This window comes from Dreissena polymorpha, chromosome 7 (assembly GCF_020536995.1).
Source record: "Dreissena polymorpha isolate Duluth1 chromosome 7, UMN_Dpol_1.0, whole genome shotgun sequence".
Taxonomy (NCBI): domain Eukaryota; kingdom Metazoa; phylum Mollusca; class Bivalvia; order Myida; family Dreissenidae; genus Dreissena; species Dreissena polymorpha.
Window position 1 is genome coordinate 21,528,342 of NC_068361.1, and position 21,440 is coordinate 21,549,781.

General features: G+C 32.1%; 2 protein-coding genes across 2 annotated transcripts in view; one reads left to right on the forward strand and one right to left on the reverse strand.

Annotated features, from left to right (window-relative positions):
* Positions 1-662: 662 nt before the first annotated feature.
* On the reverse strand, positions 663-3,728 carry LOC127839178 (low affinity immunoglobulin epsilon Fc receptor-like). The gene is made up of 2 exons (XM_052367408.1): positions 3,344-3,728; positions 663-2,061 (listed from the first exon to the last, which is right to left on the reverse strand). The coding sequence occupies exons 1-2, from the start codon at positions 3,632-3,634 to the stop codon at positions 1,666-1,668; spliced, it is 687 nt and encodes a 228-aa protein (XP_052223368.1). The 5' UTR covers positions 3,635-3,728; the 3' UTR covers positions 663-1,665.
* Positions 3,729-14,942: 11,214 nt separating this feature from the next.
* LOC127838830 (fibrillin-2-like) overlaps positions 14,943-21,440 on the forward strand; it is a 40,165-nt gene continuing 33,667 nt past the window's right edge. Inside the window, exon 1 of the mRNA XM_052366828.1 lies at positions 14,943-15,018. Coding sequence (XP_052222788.1) covers positions 15,016-15,018 — 3 coding nt within the window. The 5' untranslated portion in view covers positions 14,943-15,015. The remainder of the gene's footprint in view (positions 15,019-21,440) is intronic.

Consider the following 21,440-nt stretch of genomic DNA (forward strand, 5'->3'; position numbering starts at 1 on the left):
TTAATCAAACTACACTACTAGGTCAATAAAGACTGATTACAAATTACCATTGGAAGCTACCTTGTTTAGGTTACGATACAGATAAAACAGTTTTAAAACACAATTAAAGTAAAATATCAATACCTCAATGCAGGCGTACACATATAGTTTATCTGATAAAAATAACTAGAGTTAAAAAAGGTAAAAATAAATAATGACCGTGAAATTTTTTTAGTGAAAAGCAGCTATAATATTTGCGAAGTCGTTCTTTATTTGCACATTTAAAAATAAATGTTGTTCAAATTATACAATGTTATTGTCTGTTGAATGAGTTATTTCTTTGCTCTTTGTTCAAAGTCAAAATGGAGGACATGACCTGCTTAACTTATACAATAGTTTGTAATCTAGAAAATATGTAGATATGGTCACCTTTCGCGAGATTAATTATTTAACAAAAAAAGGGTCGCAGACAAATACTTACAATATCAATGTACATAAATTCTTCTTACGCCAGTCAACAATGGCATCCTATTTACGGTTTGCTTTGTTTGTTTGAAAATATTGGTTTAATATACCAATATAATTGAAGAAACATTGTTATTGTTACGAAAGTGTGCAGACATATTTGTTTTCTTTTCATACTGCTTTTGCATGAACATCTTTTAATTATTTTACGTGGCAGAAACAAAGTCCATATTACTACTCCATGTTGGATTAAGAGAATTAAATGCATTCGTAGTATCGTTGTTGTTTTAAAACAAAACATCGCAAACATTCTGCACTTGGGTTTAGGTTCTGCAAGTTTGAAATGCAGATATGACGCCGATACTTCAAATTAACCGCTCCACCTGATCGCCGTTTAAATCGTATTTTTATTTGTTGTGAATGTATTCTTGTATTAATAACAACCATGGATTACAAAGGCAATATTATTTGAAAACAACACATTTCAAACGTGTAAAACCAGGCAGACATCCAATGATAACATTCAGAGGATAGAACCGAGTTTTTTTCCAATTGTTTATGTTTGAAGATTTGTAAAGAGACAAAATTAAATATTTTGAAATCGAAACTTTTCTGCTAAATAACAAACCCCCGTTATAATAAATACTAAAAGTTTATCTAATAAAACGTCGACACGGATATTCATTCTGATATTGCTGTTTTTTTATCGATTTTAAATTCAGCGAACCAAACATTCTATGATGAATTCATTAGTGAAGTCGGAATTCAAAGACTTTGAAAAGGCAAAACTCGAATAATTACTTTTGTTTTTTCCGAACAAAAACATGTATTATTATTCAGTGAAAACGTCCAATGAGATATATATTTTTTTTTTCGTAAGCAATTATGTCTGATGAAAATTACCGAGTTTGTAAATACGAACATCGTATATTGGTAAGCCTTTTCAACTTAATGTTCTAATCGACTTAACCACGCTGAACTTTTAGTGGTATTTAAATCAGTTACGCCTGTTTAACTTTCGTTTTGTTTTAAGTGAGGGAGTGTGCAACTTGTACCAATGTACTTTACATTGTAGCGTTACAAACCCTACGGTAAGTAAAAAATGCCTATTTTAAAGACTAAAACATTTTCAGCGTTTCTTTACCCAAGTACATTTAAAATGCATAAACTAATGTTATGCATGAACTTTTGCTGTTGTTTTTTATTCTGAATACATAGTACTTAAAATTCACAGACAAACATCCGAGTCTGGTTACATGGAATGTCGGTCCAGTTCCACTGGCCTGTGATACACACGCATTCTTCTGATTCCCCTGTGTCCCATACCGCTAGCGACGGCTCCAGAGGGTTCCAGTTGGCAAATGTCCAAGGCTCCCCGGTAATCCACTGATAAGTCGACTCTTCCATAAGTCGAAATCCCCCGATAAAAATTTGGAAATTCGGCTCGTCTCTAAAGAGAACATTGTATATGAAATCATTTTCTTCTGAATCGGTTACCACGAGAAGATGTGCTCCCATAGCCTCGCATTCCAACTTGGACGGTAACCACTGACGACCGATTTTGGATCTGTAGTAGCATGAGTGCCTGTATTTTACCATCGGTGGGTCACACTGCAGCTGAAAATACAGGCATAGACTTTCATAAAAAATATATAACATGAAACGGAAATAATATCTAGTTAAAACAAGCAATTATTTTATTTAAGCAATTGATTAATTGATTGAACTTGATAACAAACGCGACATTAAAAATATAAAAGGATAAAAGCTTGGTTTAGAGTTTTGGAAATAATTTTTAATTTACCGATACGTTTTGTCGAACATGTTATTCGCTAGGCTTATAATACCCAATAACGTTTTTTTAATCAGATTTTAAAGATATCCCATTAGACACAGAATAATAAAATCAGTCTAGTTAATAAATGTTTCTAAGCAATTGCCGAAATCTTATATAACAAAGCACATATTATACCATTTTACACGAGCAGTTGTTTCATTAAAAAAACGACCAAATAAGTACGTAATAAGAAAAATACCACTATATTATCACTTTCTTAGTTAGTTCATGTACGGCTGGTTTACCGTGTAAGTTAAAGTCATATACGAAATGTCAGAACAAATACGGTATTCGTACTTCCGTCAGTTAAGTTTGGGCATCTTCCCAACACATGTTTTAAGTTTGTTATTGTAAATGACCAGGGTAAATTCGATACGAATGGGGTATTTACAAAACCGTTTTTTATAATATAAACATTTTCAGAAAAAAATAATATGTCTAACTACATGTTTCACCTGGAGTAGATTGATAAAACTTTGGCATACGACTTGTGTGGTATATAATCTTGTAATGATGCTGTTAACCGATTTCGATTTTTCTTGCATGCATCTCAAAACAAATTTTGAGTGTTAAATATGTTAAATTGACTTCTTTTAGCAGGCTTATTTCAACCACTGCATGCAATACTTTATGTACAGGACCTCAAATGCTTATTTGATCATGTACTTAATATATTACCTGTATTGATTTTTGTTTAAACAACAACTTTCTTGGTAGGCAAACAGTATACAGCGTTTGTATATGTTACTTTAATAAGTTTAATTCATGTTATATTGTGATTTTTCTAGTACTGATGCAGCTAAAATATCAGTGTGTGTGTATTCAGAGAAATTCATATTCCTTATGCGTATTTGTTCTCAAACGTACATTATAAAAAAACTGAAAGAGACGCCGTTTTTAAAATGAAAATACTCACAGCAGGAGCCGTAGAAGCTGTAGCAACATATATACTAGTTTAAGAAAGAATAAGTAGTTGTAGTATTTAAAAGTAGTAATTGTAACAGTAGCAGAAGTAGTAGTATTAATAGTTTTCGCAGTAGTGACAAGTCATGAAGCACCTACCTCATAAACGCGCCAAGCCGTTCCTATCGCCGAAGGTGTAAACGTTATCTCCGTGGTATTGCTACCAATTATGCACGTGTGATTTACTGTGTTGAATGCAATAATGTCACACTCGGCAGTCTTGACGCACGCTCTTGAGCATAGCAATTCATTTTCAACCACGAGAGATTTAGAAATTTTCTTAAAACCGGGCTCACCATTTGAATCAAGTTTATGGAAAACTGCACAAAGTGATCGTGATAGAAACGCCAGTAACACAACGCAAATCGTTTTAATATAAAGGTGTATCATTCTTGAATAACGGCATGTACGACACTGCAGCTCCGTCTCTGAAGTCTAACCAAATCGCATTTAAATTAAAAGCCACTCCGTCACTTTATAGAACTAAGCAAACGCAATTAAGCCGACTTCCTTTATGTGATTATCTGTTTTAAACACCAGGGATAAAAAGGATGCGATTGGGAAGTGCTCCTAGATAATATAGATTGGTGCCAGCATGAGACGTTACGGTTCAAAGTGCGCTTATTGAGAGCCATTAGATTGACACTTTAACATATTGGCCGTAATCAATCGTGGTGTCCCAATATAACATTCACTTCACTTTCCAGATTCAACCAGCTAAAATGTTATTTACTGTGAGTTCTTGTTTAATGTATATGTCTTGTTATTCGTTCAATTAACCAGAAAAATAATCGCAGGCAGATGACAGTGCAACGACTGAATACCATGCGCTGTTTTTATGTCATAAACCATTTAATATCATTTAGATAAAACATCAACCTGCAGTTTATATTTGAACTACTTGATTGAAAGCGAATAAAATATAACGTCTTTATATTGTATGATAAATATTAAAAGATAAAAGGGTTCATAACTTAGCAAGTACATGTGTGCAATTTGTCTCAGCGTGTATTGACAATAAATTAGGTTATGGTGTTAATAGAGAACATGTATTAAAAATATCAATTAAGAATCAATTTTATAATTCTCAGTTCGTTACACTTAAACATTTGGTCATATTTGCAAACTTCTATTTTTACTTTTCAATTAAAAAACGAAGTAATGCTTAAAAGATATGTTAACGATATTTGCATGTCACTGTATTATTATAATGAAATGATCATTCACTCCATGTTAATACGTTTGGTAGATAATTTAGTGGAATTTAAAATAATCAAATTAATAAATACTCATACTACCATTTCGTGTTATAGTATATTGGACCAATCAAATTTTAAGTGCTGAAGTCAAGAATAACTTCATTGGGAACTTTAACAGGTGGGTTAAGGCTTCCAGTCTGGGGTCAATAATGCACTTCGAATATAGATTTACAAAAAAACGTGCGTTCTAAACCGGACGCACAAATTAGGAAATTGAAATTAATTGACTTACACAACTGTCAGTATTCAAACTAGATCGCTTTTGGTCTCGAAAGGATGTGATCTTCTGAAATATAATTAATACTAGGTTACAGAGTCCCTGCCATTCATGTGTATGTATTCATGTGATAAACATTATCTCCAATTTAATGACGTCAACAACTAAGCCTACCGTTAAATACCATAAACTATATCTAAAAATATACATTAACGAAAACTACGTCGACATCTGACAAGTATGATCGCATCGCATTTTATAAGTACATTATCGACCAGAAGCATTTATGCAAGTCTTTAAGTCGTGCAAACGGAAATAACTGACTGCTCTTTGCGGATGACCATTAACAGACACATGTAGTTTTTTTTCTAATTTCACACAAATGTATGTCGCACAATGATTAAAACAATAAGCTGTACTACACATATCACTACGATGCACCATATTGTTAGTCGACCAAGGTATGTACATATTTGCCACAACTGATGTTGAAAGTCTAATTTAACGATGTTGCTTTTTCCAGTTTAAACATCACCCATGCCCTTTTGTTTAATCGTTGCGTTTGTTAAGTAACATTTCAAAACTGTTTCCTATGAACTTTTCGTTGTCTTTGTTTAAATATTCAAACGTGTGTATGGTTGAGCTTAAATGTGATACTCAGTTCAATATTATGATAACCATTTTAATTATTGTAAATAACTAACTGAGTGGAGCTAAGTCAGATTTTCAACAGGAATTTTGTGTTAATATTTTTATTGTCAATTAAACTATTGCTCTTTTCTCAATAAAAACGGTGGTTGTGGCTACGTTATTTAACAAGCATACTTTATTATTTGGTAAGATATGTGATTATAATTGGTATTCGTATTATGTCTTTAATCCAGTGTCATTTTGACTATGCTTGTTATATATGGTACATTGGTCTTACCCAGTGTTGGAAGAATAAACTTCAGGTAACCCAAAATAAATTGATCCGTTTTGTGTTCAATCTTGATTCTAGAACTCATATTAGCCTGGAACATTATACTTCTTTGCAATGGTTGCCATTTTACAAACGTGTCGAGCAAAATATGCTCTCGTATGTTTTTAAGATCAAAAATGGTCTATCTCCTGACTACTTGTCAGGCCAGTTTATTCCCCAGAATTCTGTCCATTCCCATAATACCAGATTAAGTAATAAAGGTGCTTTCTCGGTACCAAAGGTTAAAGGAAATGAGAAGTAGTCCTTCAGTTACTTGGGTTGCACATTGTGGAATAAACTTCCATCTTTTATAACCCAGATGACATTATTGTCCAGTTTTAAATCTGCAATCAAACAACATCTTTTAAACAGAGTATTTTAATCTAGTTTAAGTTGCTATGCTATGCTGTTAAATGTTTACATTTTCCTTTCCCAATGTCTTATCATTTCGGATTAATAGTACATTCATACTTAATGTGACTTTTTAATTTTTGTTTGTTGTAGTAACCTTTAATTTTTTTTAAATCCATCTAATTTATCTGTGATATGACGATCATAATTGATACATTTGTGTCCATTGATCTGAATCTCAGTATTATATTTCATGTATTTATTATTATTAACATAGTATGTAGTATTAATTTATTACTAGTGCCTCTCTAAGTTGTGCCACCAACAATCAAGGACCACAATGGAAATAAGGGATATTGCTCTTTTTATGTACATGTTGTTTCAATGCATTGTGTGTATGTATGCTATCTCCGAAATAAATATATCTATCTATTCACTTACAATATTCACAATTGCTCGTTTTTATTTTCGTAAGTCCCACATTTATTTTATTTTTAAATTAAATATTATAATATGCAAAGTACTAAGCTCTAACATGAGTTTCATTTGACGTAGGAAAACACCAAAACCATTTCCTAAATTCCACGTTCTGTACACATAATTTAATTAGCACGACGCGGACGGCGGGCGACAGACGGCGGACGGCAGACGCCGGACGGCGGACGACGAGCTGGCTATGACAATACCTCTTGTTGTTAATTGAAAACAGCCGAGCTAAACACTAAGCGTGTCATTGTGAATACCAAAAAATCGAATTAATAAAGAAAACCGTACTTAATTTTGTAGAAAAAAATCGACGCACTCACAGCAAAAGTTGTGTTCATCGAATGGTGTTTATAAATGATGCAAAACTGCTTTTTACATAAACATACATCTTATTGTGACATTAATAAATATACAGTTATATAACGTAGTAAATCAATATATAAATCTTTCATGCAAATACACAAGGATTTATTTCAATCACAGTAATCATCCATAAATTAATTCAAACTATATATAACAATCATACAATTGCCATTTCAATTTTAAAATGTCGTGCTAAAAAAGAGCCAAACGATTAAAACGTTAAATAAACAGTTGCCGCGCGAATTGTTTACAAATGCTCATAAAAATCAACATATTTATTTCGTAATGAAACTGATCGCGGTTTCACATATCGTAATAAAGTAGGGAATTGTCTTTTTTTCCATGTTTTGTTAGAGAGTATTTGTTCTAAAAATATATTTTTATAATATGAATGGTATGATTTTATTACACTCAATTATGATGCGAAATCTACTTAACCATGTGTGCAGCGCATATTTGATGTTATCTTGATAATATTGTAAAAGATGAAAACGAAAATATGTATATAGATTGATTGATCTCCAGTAAACTTGGGCTCATGTTTTCCAAGTATTAACATATCGATTAATATTTAAAATGGTTTAACACATCGCATACATTTTAAATGCTGTTATAGCTTTAAATTTCGTTATTTTTAAATACGTGGGCTCAACAGTTGCAGTCAACGTTGCATAAAAAGTACCCCGGTTCTTATTAGATAACTGTATGTACTTTCATCACTCACGTTACCATAATGTGCTGCAGGATATAAACGTGATTCACATACATAACAGACAATTAAACGAATTGATCCATTATGCAACTGTAATGACTTATTTTTCCAACATATTACATCATATAATGTATAGGTTTTGGTATAGGTTTTGGTTTGTTAATCAATGATTTCAATCACCGTTTGAAGATGTTTTTAAATGTTTACATGACATTCGTTGAACACAATCTAGACTTACACCTTAATGACGAACATTTTAATATCGAAATTCTAACAGCGCATGACTGTTGAAGAAATACATATTACCTCAACAGTATTAACATATCGATAAATATTTCAAATGTTTTAACGCATCGATTATATTTTAAATGTTGTTTTAGCGTAAAAGGTCGTTTGATAAGTGGGTTCTCTACAGTTGTATTCAACGTTCAATAAAATTACCCCGCTTTATGATTAAATATGTTTATATACTTTCATCACCCACAACACGTTATTGTGTTTAATGCAGGGCATACACGTGATTCACATATATTACAGACTTACAAACGGAGAAAATAAATAAGAATGCATGAAGGAAATAGTTCCGATTTTCTGAATAAACTATATAATGAATGTTCAATTAACACGTTGCGCGTTATTGCTACTGAAGACTGCAAATCTCCTCAATGAAATCTTCCCTATCTGCTATGTTTTAATTTGGTACCCCCAATAGAGTCCGATGTATGACCCAGACAAAAGGCACAACCTGAATTCAATATACCCCAACAATTCTTTGTTGTAATTAGTTATAATGCCTATAACTATATAATTACAAGACACGTTATGATTGAGTTCGTAAAATATATCATGTGCGATGTAACATTTTGCTTAAAGAAAATGTTTAAATTGACATTTCGTGTACGCCCTGCATCGACATACGTTCCTTTGCATAGGAACTTAGCTTTGAAATCCATGCGTCCCTTTCAAGAACACAAAACTGCATCATCGACAATTAGTGTCTAGCATATGTACATGGTTATGCCATATGCAGTGTATACATGTGAATCGATTTGAACAACATATAAGTAGTTTTCTGAACGTAATGTGGACAAACTGACCAACATAATAACAGGTTAGACATTTTCTTTCAACATGTCAGCAATACAAGCCGTATTAGTATTAACTTACACCATCAAACATTGTTTAAACAATTCAAAATACAATTATTTTCCAGCAAAACAATTAAATACATAACGAAAAGACAGTTTGGGTAACGCAAAAATTATAAATAATAGATAACAGATTGGTTTTGTCTATAACATTTTCTAAGTTTTATTAGATTGCAAAACGAACTAATAAACATATCAAAGTGAGTGACTAGTGTGGCTGGAACTTTGACACTGTGTGAGAGTTATGTATGCACTATACGAAACTTGAGGACGCTTAATGAGTCCATAAATATGTATAATGCGTTTTATCATTAAGGCGAAACGATAATTGCGTTCATATGTACAGGGGATGATGAAATCAAAATAAATTATCCTGATGGACCATCACAGTTTAAAACTAAAGATGTATGCACAATGCTATCGAATTTTGCTCAAGGATATTATTTATTTGAAGGTGTACTTAATTTCACTATCACTCTTATCGATATGTTTACCGATGGCTACTTTATTAAGCTTATATTTTTAACATGCTGTATTTGAGTGCAATTCTGATAGTGATTTTAAATGACGCGATAAACTGTTAATTATGCAGTGGTTGCCAAATTACGCGTAATTAGACCAACGAGAAAATCTGAAGTGCATCAAATAATTCTCTTTGATATAAAATATATTTTTTTTTATATTTTTTTTGTATCAATACAATATTCTTAAATTTACAGAAAAAAACACAGCTCAGTGCTGTATTTAAATAATTAAGGCTCTACTTTTATTTTCAAACACATGTGCTATCAAATTTAAATGGGCGAAATTATTTAAACATTTGCAATCAGGCCTAAACTCCAGTACAGAGCCTTGCGCATTGTCTACAATGGCTACACATCATCATATGATAGTGTCCTACAAAAGGTTAAACACCAAACTCTCCACTTAAACAGGTTGCAACACATTGTCATTGAGACTTTCAAATGCTTGCACAAAAAATCCCACCCATATAACCAAGACCTATCAAAATTCAAATCTTCTGATTACAATTGCAGGTATGATCATATGATAGAGGTGCCTACAGTAAGGACAACAGGGTATGGACAAACTTTCTTCCGTTTTGAGGCTGCTCGGGTGTGGAACAGTCTACCCCCAGATTTTAGGCGCTCGGACAACTACAACGAGTTAAGGAGACTGGTCCGCACCTGGCCAGGCCCAAAATGTAAATATTATTTGTGTCGCCTGTAGCGCATGCCCTGCTTTATTTTGCTTTATTTTGCATTCCCAGTTGTATGTATTTACTATGCTTTGCTTTTTTTTATTTGCTTGGGTTTCATACCTGATTTGCTTTGTTGTTTTTTTTATATGTTTGCTTGCTTGTTTGCTTCGGTTTATAACACATATTATTAAGTACCCAGCGTTTTCCCCCCACCAGTATGCATGATGTTTTCATGTTTTTGTGTCTATTTGCATCCTTGTAGGCTATGGCCCCAATCTAGCAGTACCTTCAGGAGGTACAATTGTATGACGCCCTGAGGTATGGCTCTCTGTTGGTAGTGAGATACTATCTTACACTGCCCAGAGAGCTAGCTGGGTTCAGGACCAGTACACTACTGATGATATGTAGATCTTAGAGCCATGAATGGTCTACTACACATCCCTTTCTTTTCGTTTCGAGAAGGCATGTTCTTCTTCTTAGTTCTTCATTTGTATTTTATTTATTTATTTTTTTCATAGTAAGTATACATCTTTTTTACCCTCTATTTATAATTTAATCAAACACTTTTAAATATCCGTCTAATGCAAGGGACATTATGCCTCTTACATCTTATGTTAAAATTAGTACTAGTTACTTCCCCTTATCTTATCAAATGTCATGTTTAATCCACTGTATTAACTATTTAATTTGTACTAACTGTGATATCATGTCTTAAAACCATCATTGTATTACTATGTCTTAATATTCGTGTATTTGTTTTATGATTACCATGTGCTTTCATCTTACAGCTGCTTTTATTTTGTTATGTATACCACGTACTCTTGTTTGTCGGGAAAAAGCTATTAGCTTATGTTTGTGTTTATCATGTCCGACGTTAAATAAATTTTCTTGTATCTTGTATATTGTATCTTGAAACATAATTCAGTTACTAGGAATATACAAATAAAACAACAACACATTTCGAATAAGACATATCAAATGCACATAAAGTGCAAACACCAATGCCACATAGTTTACGATTATTCAATGGATCAAAACATTCAAAACGTCAAACGTTAATAAGCCATTGCCCTTTATAATTTTTGCATTATAACACAGTCTGAATTTTAAACAAAAGGGCTCTGAAGCGTTCACCTTGAAGCGCTTAAGGTAAACCATTTGTCAAAGGCTTAACCTGGAGAAATACGTTTTACGACAATACTCACAGATTGAAGCATGGCCTTGATATTGTCCAGATTAGGAGTATAAATAGCATTCATTACTATAATGACATACATTTTGTTCTAGAGTGGTGGCAATGTATTTCTATCATTTGACATGGTGACCTATCATTTGACATGCTAATCCAGATTCAAGCTTGTTCTAGCTAGTCAATATACACTTGTCAAGTGTCAGTTAGACAGGTTTAAACATAGAGTAACCTCTAGGGTGGTTTTTATTAGATGGTGATTGTGAGGACTTGCAAGTGCCTATAGGTCATGCTATATCTGTGCTACAAACACTTATATATTATACACATACCCAGTATATATAAACGTCAATATATGTTGTAATAACTGTTTTCGAAAACTCATATAGTATAACCAGTATACATTTAAGATGTATTGCGTTGTTTATTTGTATAATATGACATGCTCTAATGATCGTACATGTGTTAAATTGAAATCATTCGCCATTGTTTCATTGATTTAGCGCAGTGGCCCCCTATAACATATTATTTACGCAAAATTATGTGTGCATGTACTGTTGCTGTTCTTGCGTCCTACGTTGCTTCTTCGCTTAACATTTAAACATATAACGTTATACTTGTGATGATGTTGGACTTTATTTAATAAACAATTATCCTGAAAATTCGTGCAAGCATCTTTTTTTCAAATTGACGGTGAAATTCAGTATAATATAGTATTTTACATTGCAAATTACATATTAAGCATTAATTAGACAACAACGTTTGTGTTGTTTGCGATTGATTTTGAAATTGTTTGTTATCCAAGTTCCTACGTTTTCATGAATTTGTTGATTTCATTATATTTTACAGTTCGGCGTGCCCTACGTTAATTTATTTTAATTTCAAATTCAAACAAGTGTAAATTACAGCATAATAATTTTCACAAAGTTAAAAATCTTTTCAATATTACGTCTTCATAGAAGATATAGTACGCAAAAATGATTAACTTACATCCATGAAAACATAAATTATATCTGTTATGTCATACCTTCCAAAGTGATTTTTGCATTGATTTGTTGAGATATGATTCTGAAATAAATTTGTCTAGGACTTAAACGTTATTTATCGTTGTGCAACTTTCTCTTTGCTGATTGTGAAGTGTAATTACTCAATCAAACAATCCTACATGACATGTAAATCATATCGTACACTGTGGCAGATATAATTTAATTATACGCAATGTATGCAGTTATGTTACAGTACATTAAATATTTATGTAACACATACATTCAAAAAATTGAATAACCACGTGCTCATGGCAAATAATAATCCATAACGTATGCAAATACACATTACAGTCTTAAATTTCTTCTTAAATATCATTTACAGCGGAACTTTGTTATCCCGTTTTCGATAGAAATGCAATTGCCACTTCGACATATCCGTCCGTGGACTGATCAGAACGCAAACATTTAGATAGTTTCAATATACGGCTATACGTTTATTTATGATAATGATAAACATATGTAATTACAATACATAATAACATAACATTCGTGTTTAAACTATACACATCTTAAATAATATAATATAATTTACATTTCAGCACGAACTCACATTGTACACTTAAACATTATTGTACGCATCATACCGTTATATAAAGAGGCACGTGAATATTAAAGGGATCTTTTCACGCTTTGGTAAATTGACAAAATTGAAAAAAGTTGTTTCAGATTCGCAAATTTTCGTTTTAGTTATGATATTTGTGAGGAAACAGTAATACTGAACATTTACCATGGTCTAATATAGCCATTATATGCATCTTTTGACGATTTTAAAACCTAAAAGTTATAAAGCGTTGCAACGCGAAACGATTGAATAATTTGGAGAGTTCTGTTTTTGTCGTTAAATTTTGTGAAACTACGAAGATTGCTTATATAAGGTATAAAATACGCCCAGTAAGTGTACTCGGCGGAATAGCTCAGTAGGCTAAAGCGTTTTTACTTCAGGACTCTGGCAGGACTCCAGGGGTCACTGGTTCGAAACCTGGTCCGGGCAATGTTCTTTTCCTTTTTTAAATGTTATTCTTGATTTGTTTCTGGAGCTTTTACGATCCAATGTTTACATTTATCGATATAAAGCATTCAATGAATAAGTTAAAAAATGCCAAAATCTGTGAAAAGGCCCCTTTAACAGAAATAATAAAGCGCACATATTAAATATGTTCTGTTTTGTAATCAAACGTCTGCCCTGATCCGTTTTTATTTAAACATAAGCGTTTTATTTTTTTACAAGAAATGAGATTTGCATGTTCCATATTTTGAACTTTTTCTTTGACAGTCTATATACCCTTGTACACGTAAAACTATTGAAACGTGTACGCAGAGAGATAAAAAAAACAAACAACCGTCTGACAGAATGTGTTCGATTAAAACCATATTTCAAAGACGATGTTAATGTATGTCAACAAAATAGTAGTCGCACTTCAATAATGACAAGCGACGTGTTTTATTTAAGCATAATATTTTTTTAATAGCAATGAATCCCTTAAGCCCACATTTGCATGTTGATAATTTACTTCAGAACTTAGTTTGTTGCAACAAATAATATCTTTATATTAGACGACATATTATAAATTGTTCTGTTGTTTGCGGTGTTCGACATTGGCATGATGTATAATTGCCAAGCAAATCGCGCGCAAACTGTTTAATTATAATGCACCACTTATATTATTTAATTAATAGGCTGAGCATTTTCCCCATGTAAGTAAACTGATCATGCGACATATTCAACATAAGTTTAATGTCGTATCTGGCGATACCTTATTTGAAAGACAATAATAATACGTTGTTACATTAACTATTGTATACTCATAGTTTAAATAATTTCCATTCGACACCTCGTGAACCAGGTAAACGGTATTTATATATATTGCGTTCGTTTGTATTCATGTACAGTGTATGTATACCGATTTGTTTGTGTATGCTCTTGTTTTGATTTATACTACAAAATATGCTTAATAAATTGAATTGCACACATGTTTCTTTTTAATATGCTGATCCTTGTATCTAATAACAATCATATTTGGAATAATTTCAACAATAATATGACATGCTCTGTCTAAAGGTTGTTTTTCATTCCACCATTATATGTATTTTACGGCAATTACATTTGGAGTTATCTCAAATATTATTTTACAGGCATAGTGTATGGTTTTTGCATGTAACAACAGTGGGAAACCAGTACACTAGGTTACAATTCTTGGGGTTACAAGTGGATGTTTCAAAATAATAACAAGCGGACTTAAATAACTTTAAATAATTTAAGTTTGTATTCTTCATGGTTGTATATATGCATTTTGAAAATGGTCGAACACCAACGTTGCAAATGTTTTTTTATTGTATCTTTTTCGATGTATGTTTTTCCATACACAAAACAATCATTTTAACTATTTGTCTTAGTCATTAATATGTGTTTTTGTGTACGATTTTTACTTTCATTTTGTAATATTATAATTGTTTAAAAATATACCAAACTGTAAACATGTTCATTTAAGCCAAGAAAGTCTTTGGCGCAGCCTGACTTTAATCTCGATTGTGTACATTCGCGAACTAATGGCTTGTAGTATGTTTTCGTCGAGATAATGCAGCAAACATTGAAGCTTTTATTAAAATGTGTGCAATTTATGTTCGCTGTTTTCAAGATACACTTATCCGGTAAAAAAACGGATTGACAACTGTTGTATAAAAAATTGTTCAAGCATTTGCGTTAACAACGAACCACAATGCATACGTAGCTATGACAGAAGATATGTATATTAAAGAGGCCTCTCTGACAATGAAGGTCCTGTGTAGACGTGTAGCTGTGTTTCAGGAGATTTGATAAAGCGTTGCTGCACATTAAAAATGGTTCGTTTACATTGATATTATTTATTTAGACGTTATAGTTTAATAAGTATGTTATGTATTATGAACAATGTTGTTAATGTCAACAAGTATCTTCCAAAGTCGTTATACGTTTGACTTCTTAAGAAAATTAAGACAACAGATAATGACAATAAATAAGAAGTAGTAAAATATTTGTGTAATGTTGTTTCACTTTTTTTAGTATTTTACATTAACTTTGTTTTACTACCCTTTTATGTATTTCAAAATTTATTTATGTATTTATCACACAATTATTCTTAAATTAAATACCGTCATTGGCAACTGAAGATCCCTAATCTATTAGAGCTATTTCACAGCTATCAAAAAGTAAGCAAGAACTATAAGTGATATATTTCTGCACGTTCTCTTGTTAATTTGTGGAAATGATACTGTTGAAAAACTAAATTTTATTTAGAACTATTTGTGAATATTGTTTGTTATCGCATTCACAGTGATTCCCTTTTGCATGCCGACACATGCCAATTAAAGTTACATTACATATTGCCCTTTTTGTGATGGTTGTATTGTTTTGTTTTTAAACAATAAAGTAATGGTAGTGGTAGTAATAGGTGTAGTGGTAGTGGTAGTGGAAGTAGTAGTAGTTAAAAGTAGTAGTAGTAGTAGTAGTAGTAGTAGTAGCAGTAGCAGTTATAGTATGAGAAGAAGTTTTATTAGTTTGTGTTGTTGTTGTTGTAGTATAAGTAGGAGTAGAAGAAGTAGCATAAGAAGTAGTAGTAGCAGTACTATTAGTAGTTGTTGTAGTATAGTAATAGTGATAGTAATACTTGTAGCAGTAATATTTGCAGTACAAGTTGTAGAAGCAATTATATTAGTATTGATCGGCAGGCTTACATTCGACTACAATGTCATGTTTACTTTGTGTATATACGGTGAGAAGATTTTTGCACTCATCACACAGAAAGTCTTCACATCTCTGGAAGGAAGCTGTCGCAGTGTTTGATTTCTTTGCATTGTTCATACGATTGTATAACAACACATACTCCGATGTGTTGCCTGAATTTTCTTGGTTTGAATCAAACGAACTTCCATTTAATATTTAATCCCGCTGTTATAAAACTAGGAACATATTGATACAGATTATTCAAAACGAAACAATTAACGTGGAATATTTTAAATAAGTTATTACAAAAATAAGTAAATCCCGTAATTCACAGTTCATTATATTATTATATTATTGTTTTGTGTGTATGTTATGAGATATATACAACAACAACAACATTTATTCATCAATGCAAGTTCATAGCCCTCACCAATGAAAACGACCATTAATTTAATATATGAAAGAAATGGCAAAAGCACACAAGGTACACATTCCTAGAATGTTTGTGTATCATTTGTACAGTTATAAAACTAAACATATCTTAGTCGTATTGGTACATACATACATGCATATTTATATACGACGTACATAATTACAATTTTATAAGAGTATTTACAAATAAAGGTATTTCAAGATGAGCGTTAACATCACGATGAACACACATTTATGTAATTACTTAATTCTTAGCCCTCATACGTTTTGACATAAAACTGACAATGACAAATGTATCAACAATATAATTCGCATTAGTAAACATTAATTACTTATTCTATACTTCTTACTTGGTATGCTCTATAAATACCAAATTTGGAGTCAAAAGTGCTTTTTGACTTGGTTTTAGTAAGCAGGACACCAGAATTCAGACTTTTGAGAATTGTCATGATTATAACATAAATACAATTTACAATTATGCGTGTTTAATTTGAAAACTGCACATATCACTTAAACACACATGACGCAACCTATTAATTGTGACCTGTTTGAAGGGCAAAACTAACAATTACATGTTTTTTGTGCATATTACAACACATTTGATATAGGTTACCACGTTAAGCTTTTACATTTCAATCTTTAAATCCCTTTTTAATGGCTCTTGAAGTTAAATCTTATTTAACGAATGAATTACAGGTACAACCACTTTATTACTCGAGGTATATTTGAAAGCACATATGCTATTTTGTTATAATCACACCATATATATTTTGACCCCACTGACGTTGTTTTGTAAAATTCGCAAGGTTACCGCACCATAGAGTTATGTAAACACGAGTCGATAAGAGGAACATATATACCAAAATGTTTTATGGGGACCAGTAATCTCGTTGCTGTTTTTAAATAGCATATGAAAGCGTTTTATGTATGTAAGTGTATTGAAAACTTGCGTTACATATGTATAATTTTGTATAATCTGAAAAAACTTCGAAGCACATTATTATGTTTTGAATTTGTATTTTGAAACGTTTAAATGTAACAAAATGCATAACAACAGACGGTTTCTCATGATGCGTAAATATGATTTTATTTATTAAAACTTCAATGAAAACAAATGTCACAAGCGTTATTTTTATAGCATTCTAGAACAGAAATGGCATGCAGTATTAAAGTCGTTTATATTCGAATTAAAACGTTTTGTACTAAAAGATCCCAAGGTAATATGTTGGCAGTACAACGCAGGAATTCAGACTAAATATCTGATATTTGTTGCGATATCTAATATGTACTGAGTTATGTTTGCAATAATTCTTAAACAAACTTGTTTTTATCAAACATATCGACCGATGGCTCTTAATATTGCTGACATGCACTTAAAGAGACGTCATGGTAAATCCTATTATTGGTTTACGCGCGTTCAATAAACAGCAAATATTTTCACGTTTGGCATAATGTTTGCTTTCAACATAGGGCGATCAGCTAATAATTACAGTTTTAAAATTGATAACAAACATTTTAGTCCATAGATATTCAGTTAGTGTTCTTAGTTTAAATAATAATGGGTCAATAGCCTTCGCATTCATTTATGTTCAGAGACGTTTGATTAAAAAATGCGCACACAGCATTTTTGTGTAGTCCGTTGCAACATGTTGGATACGTTACCGAAATCTTAGCATGTGTTGATATGTTTTACCAGGTCCATGTTTTTCGCTTACAATAATAGTGTACGTGATATTGTTTTTTGTTAATTTTCATTCAATTGTCTTACTATAATTTAATCAGTTATTTGATAATTTAGCACATGTTGTTCTTGTCGGAAGGAAGAAGGTCGTGTCATTATATGTAAATAAAATGTTAAAATGGTCTTATGGCATTTTATGCAATAGCAAATTAATAACGCAGGCACTGTAATTGCAGTTATGTCAGAAGGGGTCACCGTACGTTAAAGACAAGGTCCTTAATGATCCTCTTTTCAATACAAAAACATTATTATGGGTTTAAACGGGTCCTGTATAAATTCGTTTTGGAGGGAGGCAACCTTGTTATTGGCTTATTTGAAAACTTATATTTAGATATGTGTGATAGAAAACGAACTAAACAATTTTCTGTCAAATGATTAAATTATGATACTCCACATCTGAAACACGAAAATATAATGCACTTGCTATTTGACCTTATCATAAGAAAATTACCGGTATCGTAGACGTATAAAAGTTAGGCGTCTAAGTTAACATGTGTCAACCAAGTCATTACCCGCAAATGCATGGTTAAGTCAGAACCTTTTCGATCCGGAAGCATTTTGACATATTTATACAAAGTTGTAACCTACGTGCGGTACAAACTCGCCATGTTATTTGAAAATTATATGATGCATCGGGAAGTTTGAGTCCCGAAAAATGTCTTACAAACAAATAGACAGATCCAACTTTCGACAGACGGTGTACGTTTAATGGTAACATCAATAAGTTATCTCCTGATAGAGTTTCTTGAGTATCATTTGTTTTACAAATTATAGTCCTAAGTATTAAATGGTATCGTCGGATCAATCAACTTTAAGGCACATTAAGCATCCCATAAAGCAAATACAAATACCTTTTACCGCAATGAGACAGTGTTTGACATCTATACAAGATAAAACTCTTTCTTATCAGAATGACATGTAAAAAACAAATCATATCGCAACCTTGGAGACATTTTCGTTTGTTTAACAGTTATATTTTTGGTTTTGGGTTACGCGTTTGGTTGACGAGTCAAAATCGTTATAAAACCGGAAAACTTGTGAACTTAAGTCACTTGTTCTGCTTCTGTGCCGTCTTTGCTGTCTCAAAGGAACTTTGTTAAATCTTACTGCAGCTTCAAAATGGTAATGTTTTCTCTTGAAATGTTTCTGTGTAACACGATAATATACTTTTGCCATTTGCTAATGACGCCGAGTTATCAGTGTGATATATATAAATTAACTAAAAATTACAATGAGGTATTCCGTTTAGTTTAATTTGTAAATCATATATATTTTTACAAAGCCTAAATGCGAATCAGTGGGTTAACGTACGGTTATTATGTCAAGGTTGCGTATCGATATAAATCACTGTTGAAACCAGCATACTGTCTTTTGCGGCTTTGGTAGGGTACTATGTACATATCCAGTATAGTTAACATACTAGTCAAGTATAACAGGTATGGACAGTTTAAATTTGTTTAATGGTTAAGACTGTAGCAGTTTGGAAACAAAGTTTATAAACGGCCTTCCTGCCTGTGTGTTGGTTTATCAGTCGGACATTATATGAGACTTTGACTTCAAACTTCAAATGGTTGTTATCGGTAATTTAAACGTTCACACACACTCTCAATTATTCTACTAACACTTTTTATGACCGCGAGGCTTATTAAAAAATATTGGCGGCTTGTATAGCATTACTATAGAGGTTACTATAGGAATATAATCAGTACATAAATACAATATTTGACTAGTAGTATTAAGTATAGACAATTTATACTCGTTATATTGATAAGTATGTGACAATGTATGATCAACGTTTAGAAACCAATTTGGCAGGCTTCCATGAACGCCAATGTTTTGATATTTATATGACAAATGATTGGCAGGAATTCCGTTTAGCATTAATGATTTTATTGAAACACTATTTGAAACCAATCTTTTTTTAGCAGAAAACGTATTAATTATTTTTCGTATTCCATGAAATTAATATCCACGTTTAGAAGTACGTTTATTAAAATCAAATGTTAATGGACAGATCATTTGCATTGAGATCTAACTGCGGAAGTACGTGTCACACGAATGTCTCTTCGAAATAATTCGCGCCAAACAATAGCAACAAAATTTTAACATGAATGCGTCGTTTTGTTATACAGTGTATCTGTTCGGCAAACATCTAAAAGTTAAGGTTCAGTACTCGAAAAGTAGGTTTTATTAATTATATTTATTTGAGATACGTCTTGCAACTCGACCGTGTGAAAATACGCAATATCTCTGTATATGATGAAACAAGAACAGAGTAGTCTTTGTGAATACTTCAACCGGACTTAACGTCGCATATCGCTCGCATACATGTAATCCCGACATTGCTTTTTACATAAAAAAAAGGAATATATCGTATGAATTCCATTATGCTTGATATTTGAACTCAAGAAATACGTGCACGAGAACAACCGAAAATTAATACAGCAAGGAAGTCAATTATGCTGCAAATACATCCCGAGAATCTAGTTAATGTGTAGGAGCTATACAAGGATTTTAAATCAATTAGAACCAATGCAGCCACCTTTTAAATATCGCTTAATATGTTAATACAAATACATTTAGAGTCATGCATAATAAGCGTTTTTGTTGGTTCTACTATCGGAGAAGAAAGAAGAAGATTGGGCAAATACAACACATAACAAGCTTATCATCAGGGTTTGCCTGTACTCGAAGATGCGTCTACGCCCTCTACGAATTTAATGAGAGGATTGATCACTTCACAATTATAATAATAACGTATATGGTTTTGTTGTTTTGCAAATTTCGTTTCGATGTTTACATGAACGCAAACGTGTTTGCGATTCCTATATATTTACTTATGTGATACAAACCATTATCCTGATAGCAAATATGCGACTAAAAGTGTGTTCGTGAAAGTTATTGATTGATTCTGCGTTTCAAATGATGATGCTAGTGTCATACCCTTCTACATGGATAATTATTATGTGTTAATATTGATCTTCACATACATGTGTCCTTGTTTTATTTATACCACCGGTTTAGATCCGTAAATACGATTAACACAATCATGAGTACATGGTCCGGTCACTATTTTTAATAGACCGCGCATGCTATATACTTTCAAAAACTGACTAGTTTTGTCACCGTCCGGGTTGCACGCACCTACGTTGCACTATGCGGAATTTCAACGATGAATGGCGATTCTATAAAAGGAAGTAAACATACTTGTCATCAATTATTATCTTTTTCTTAAACACTAACATTTCGTATGGACAATATTTTAAAATGCTATTATGTTCTGGATTACTTCATAATGTATACATGTTTTGTCAATTGCTTATAAGTGCTGCCACTGATATTAATTACACACAGGTTAAAACAAAGTCTGAACATATTAGATTTATATAA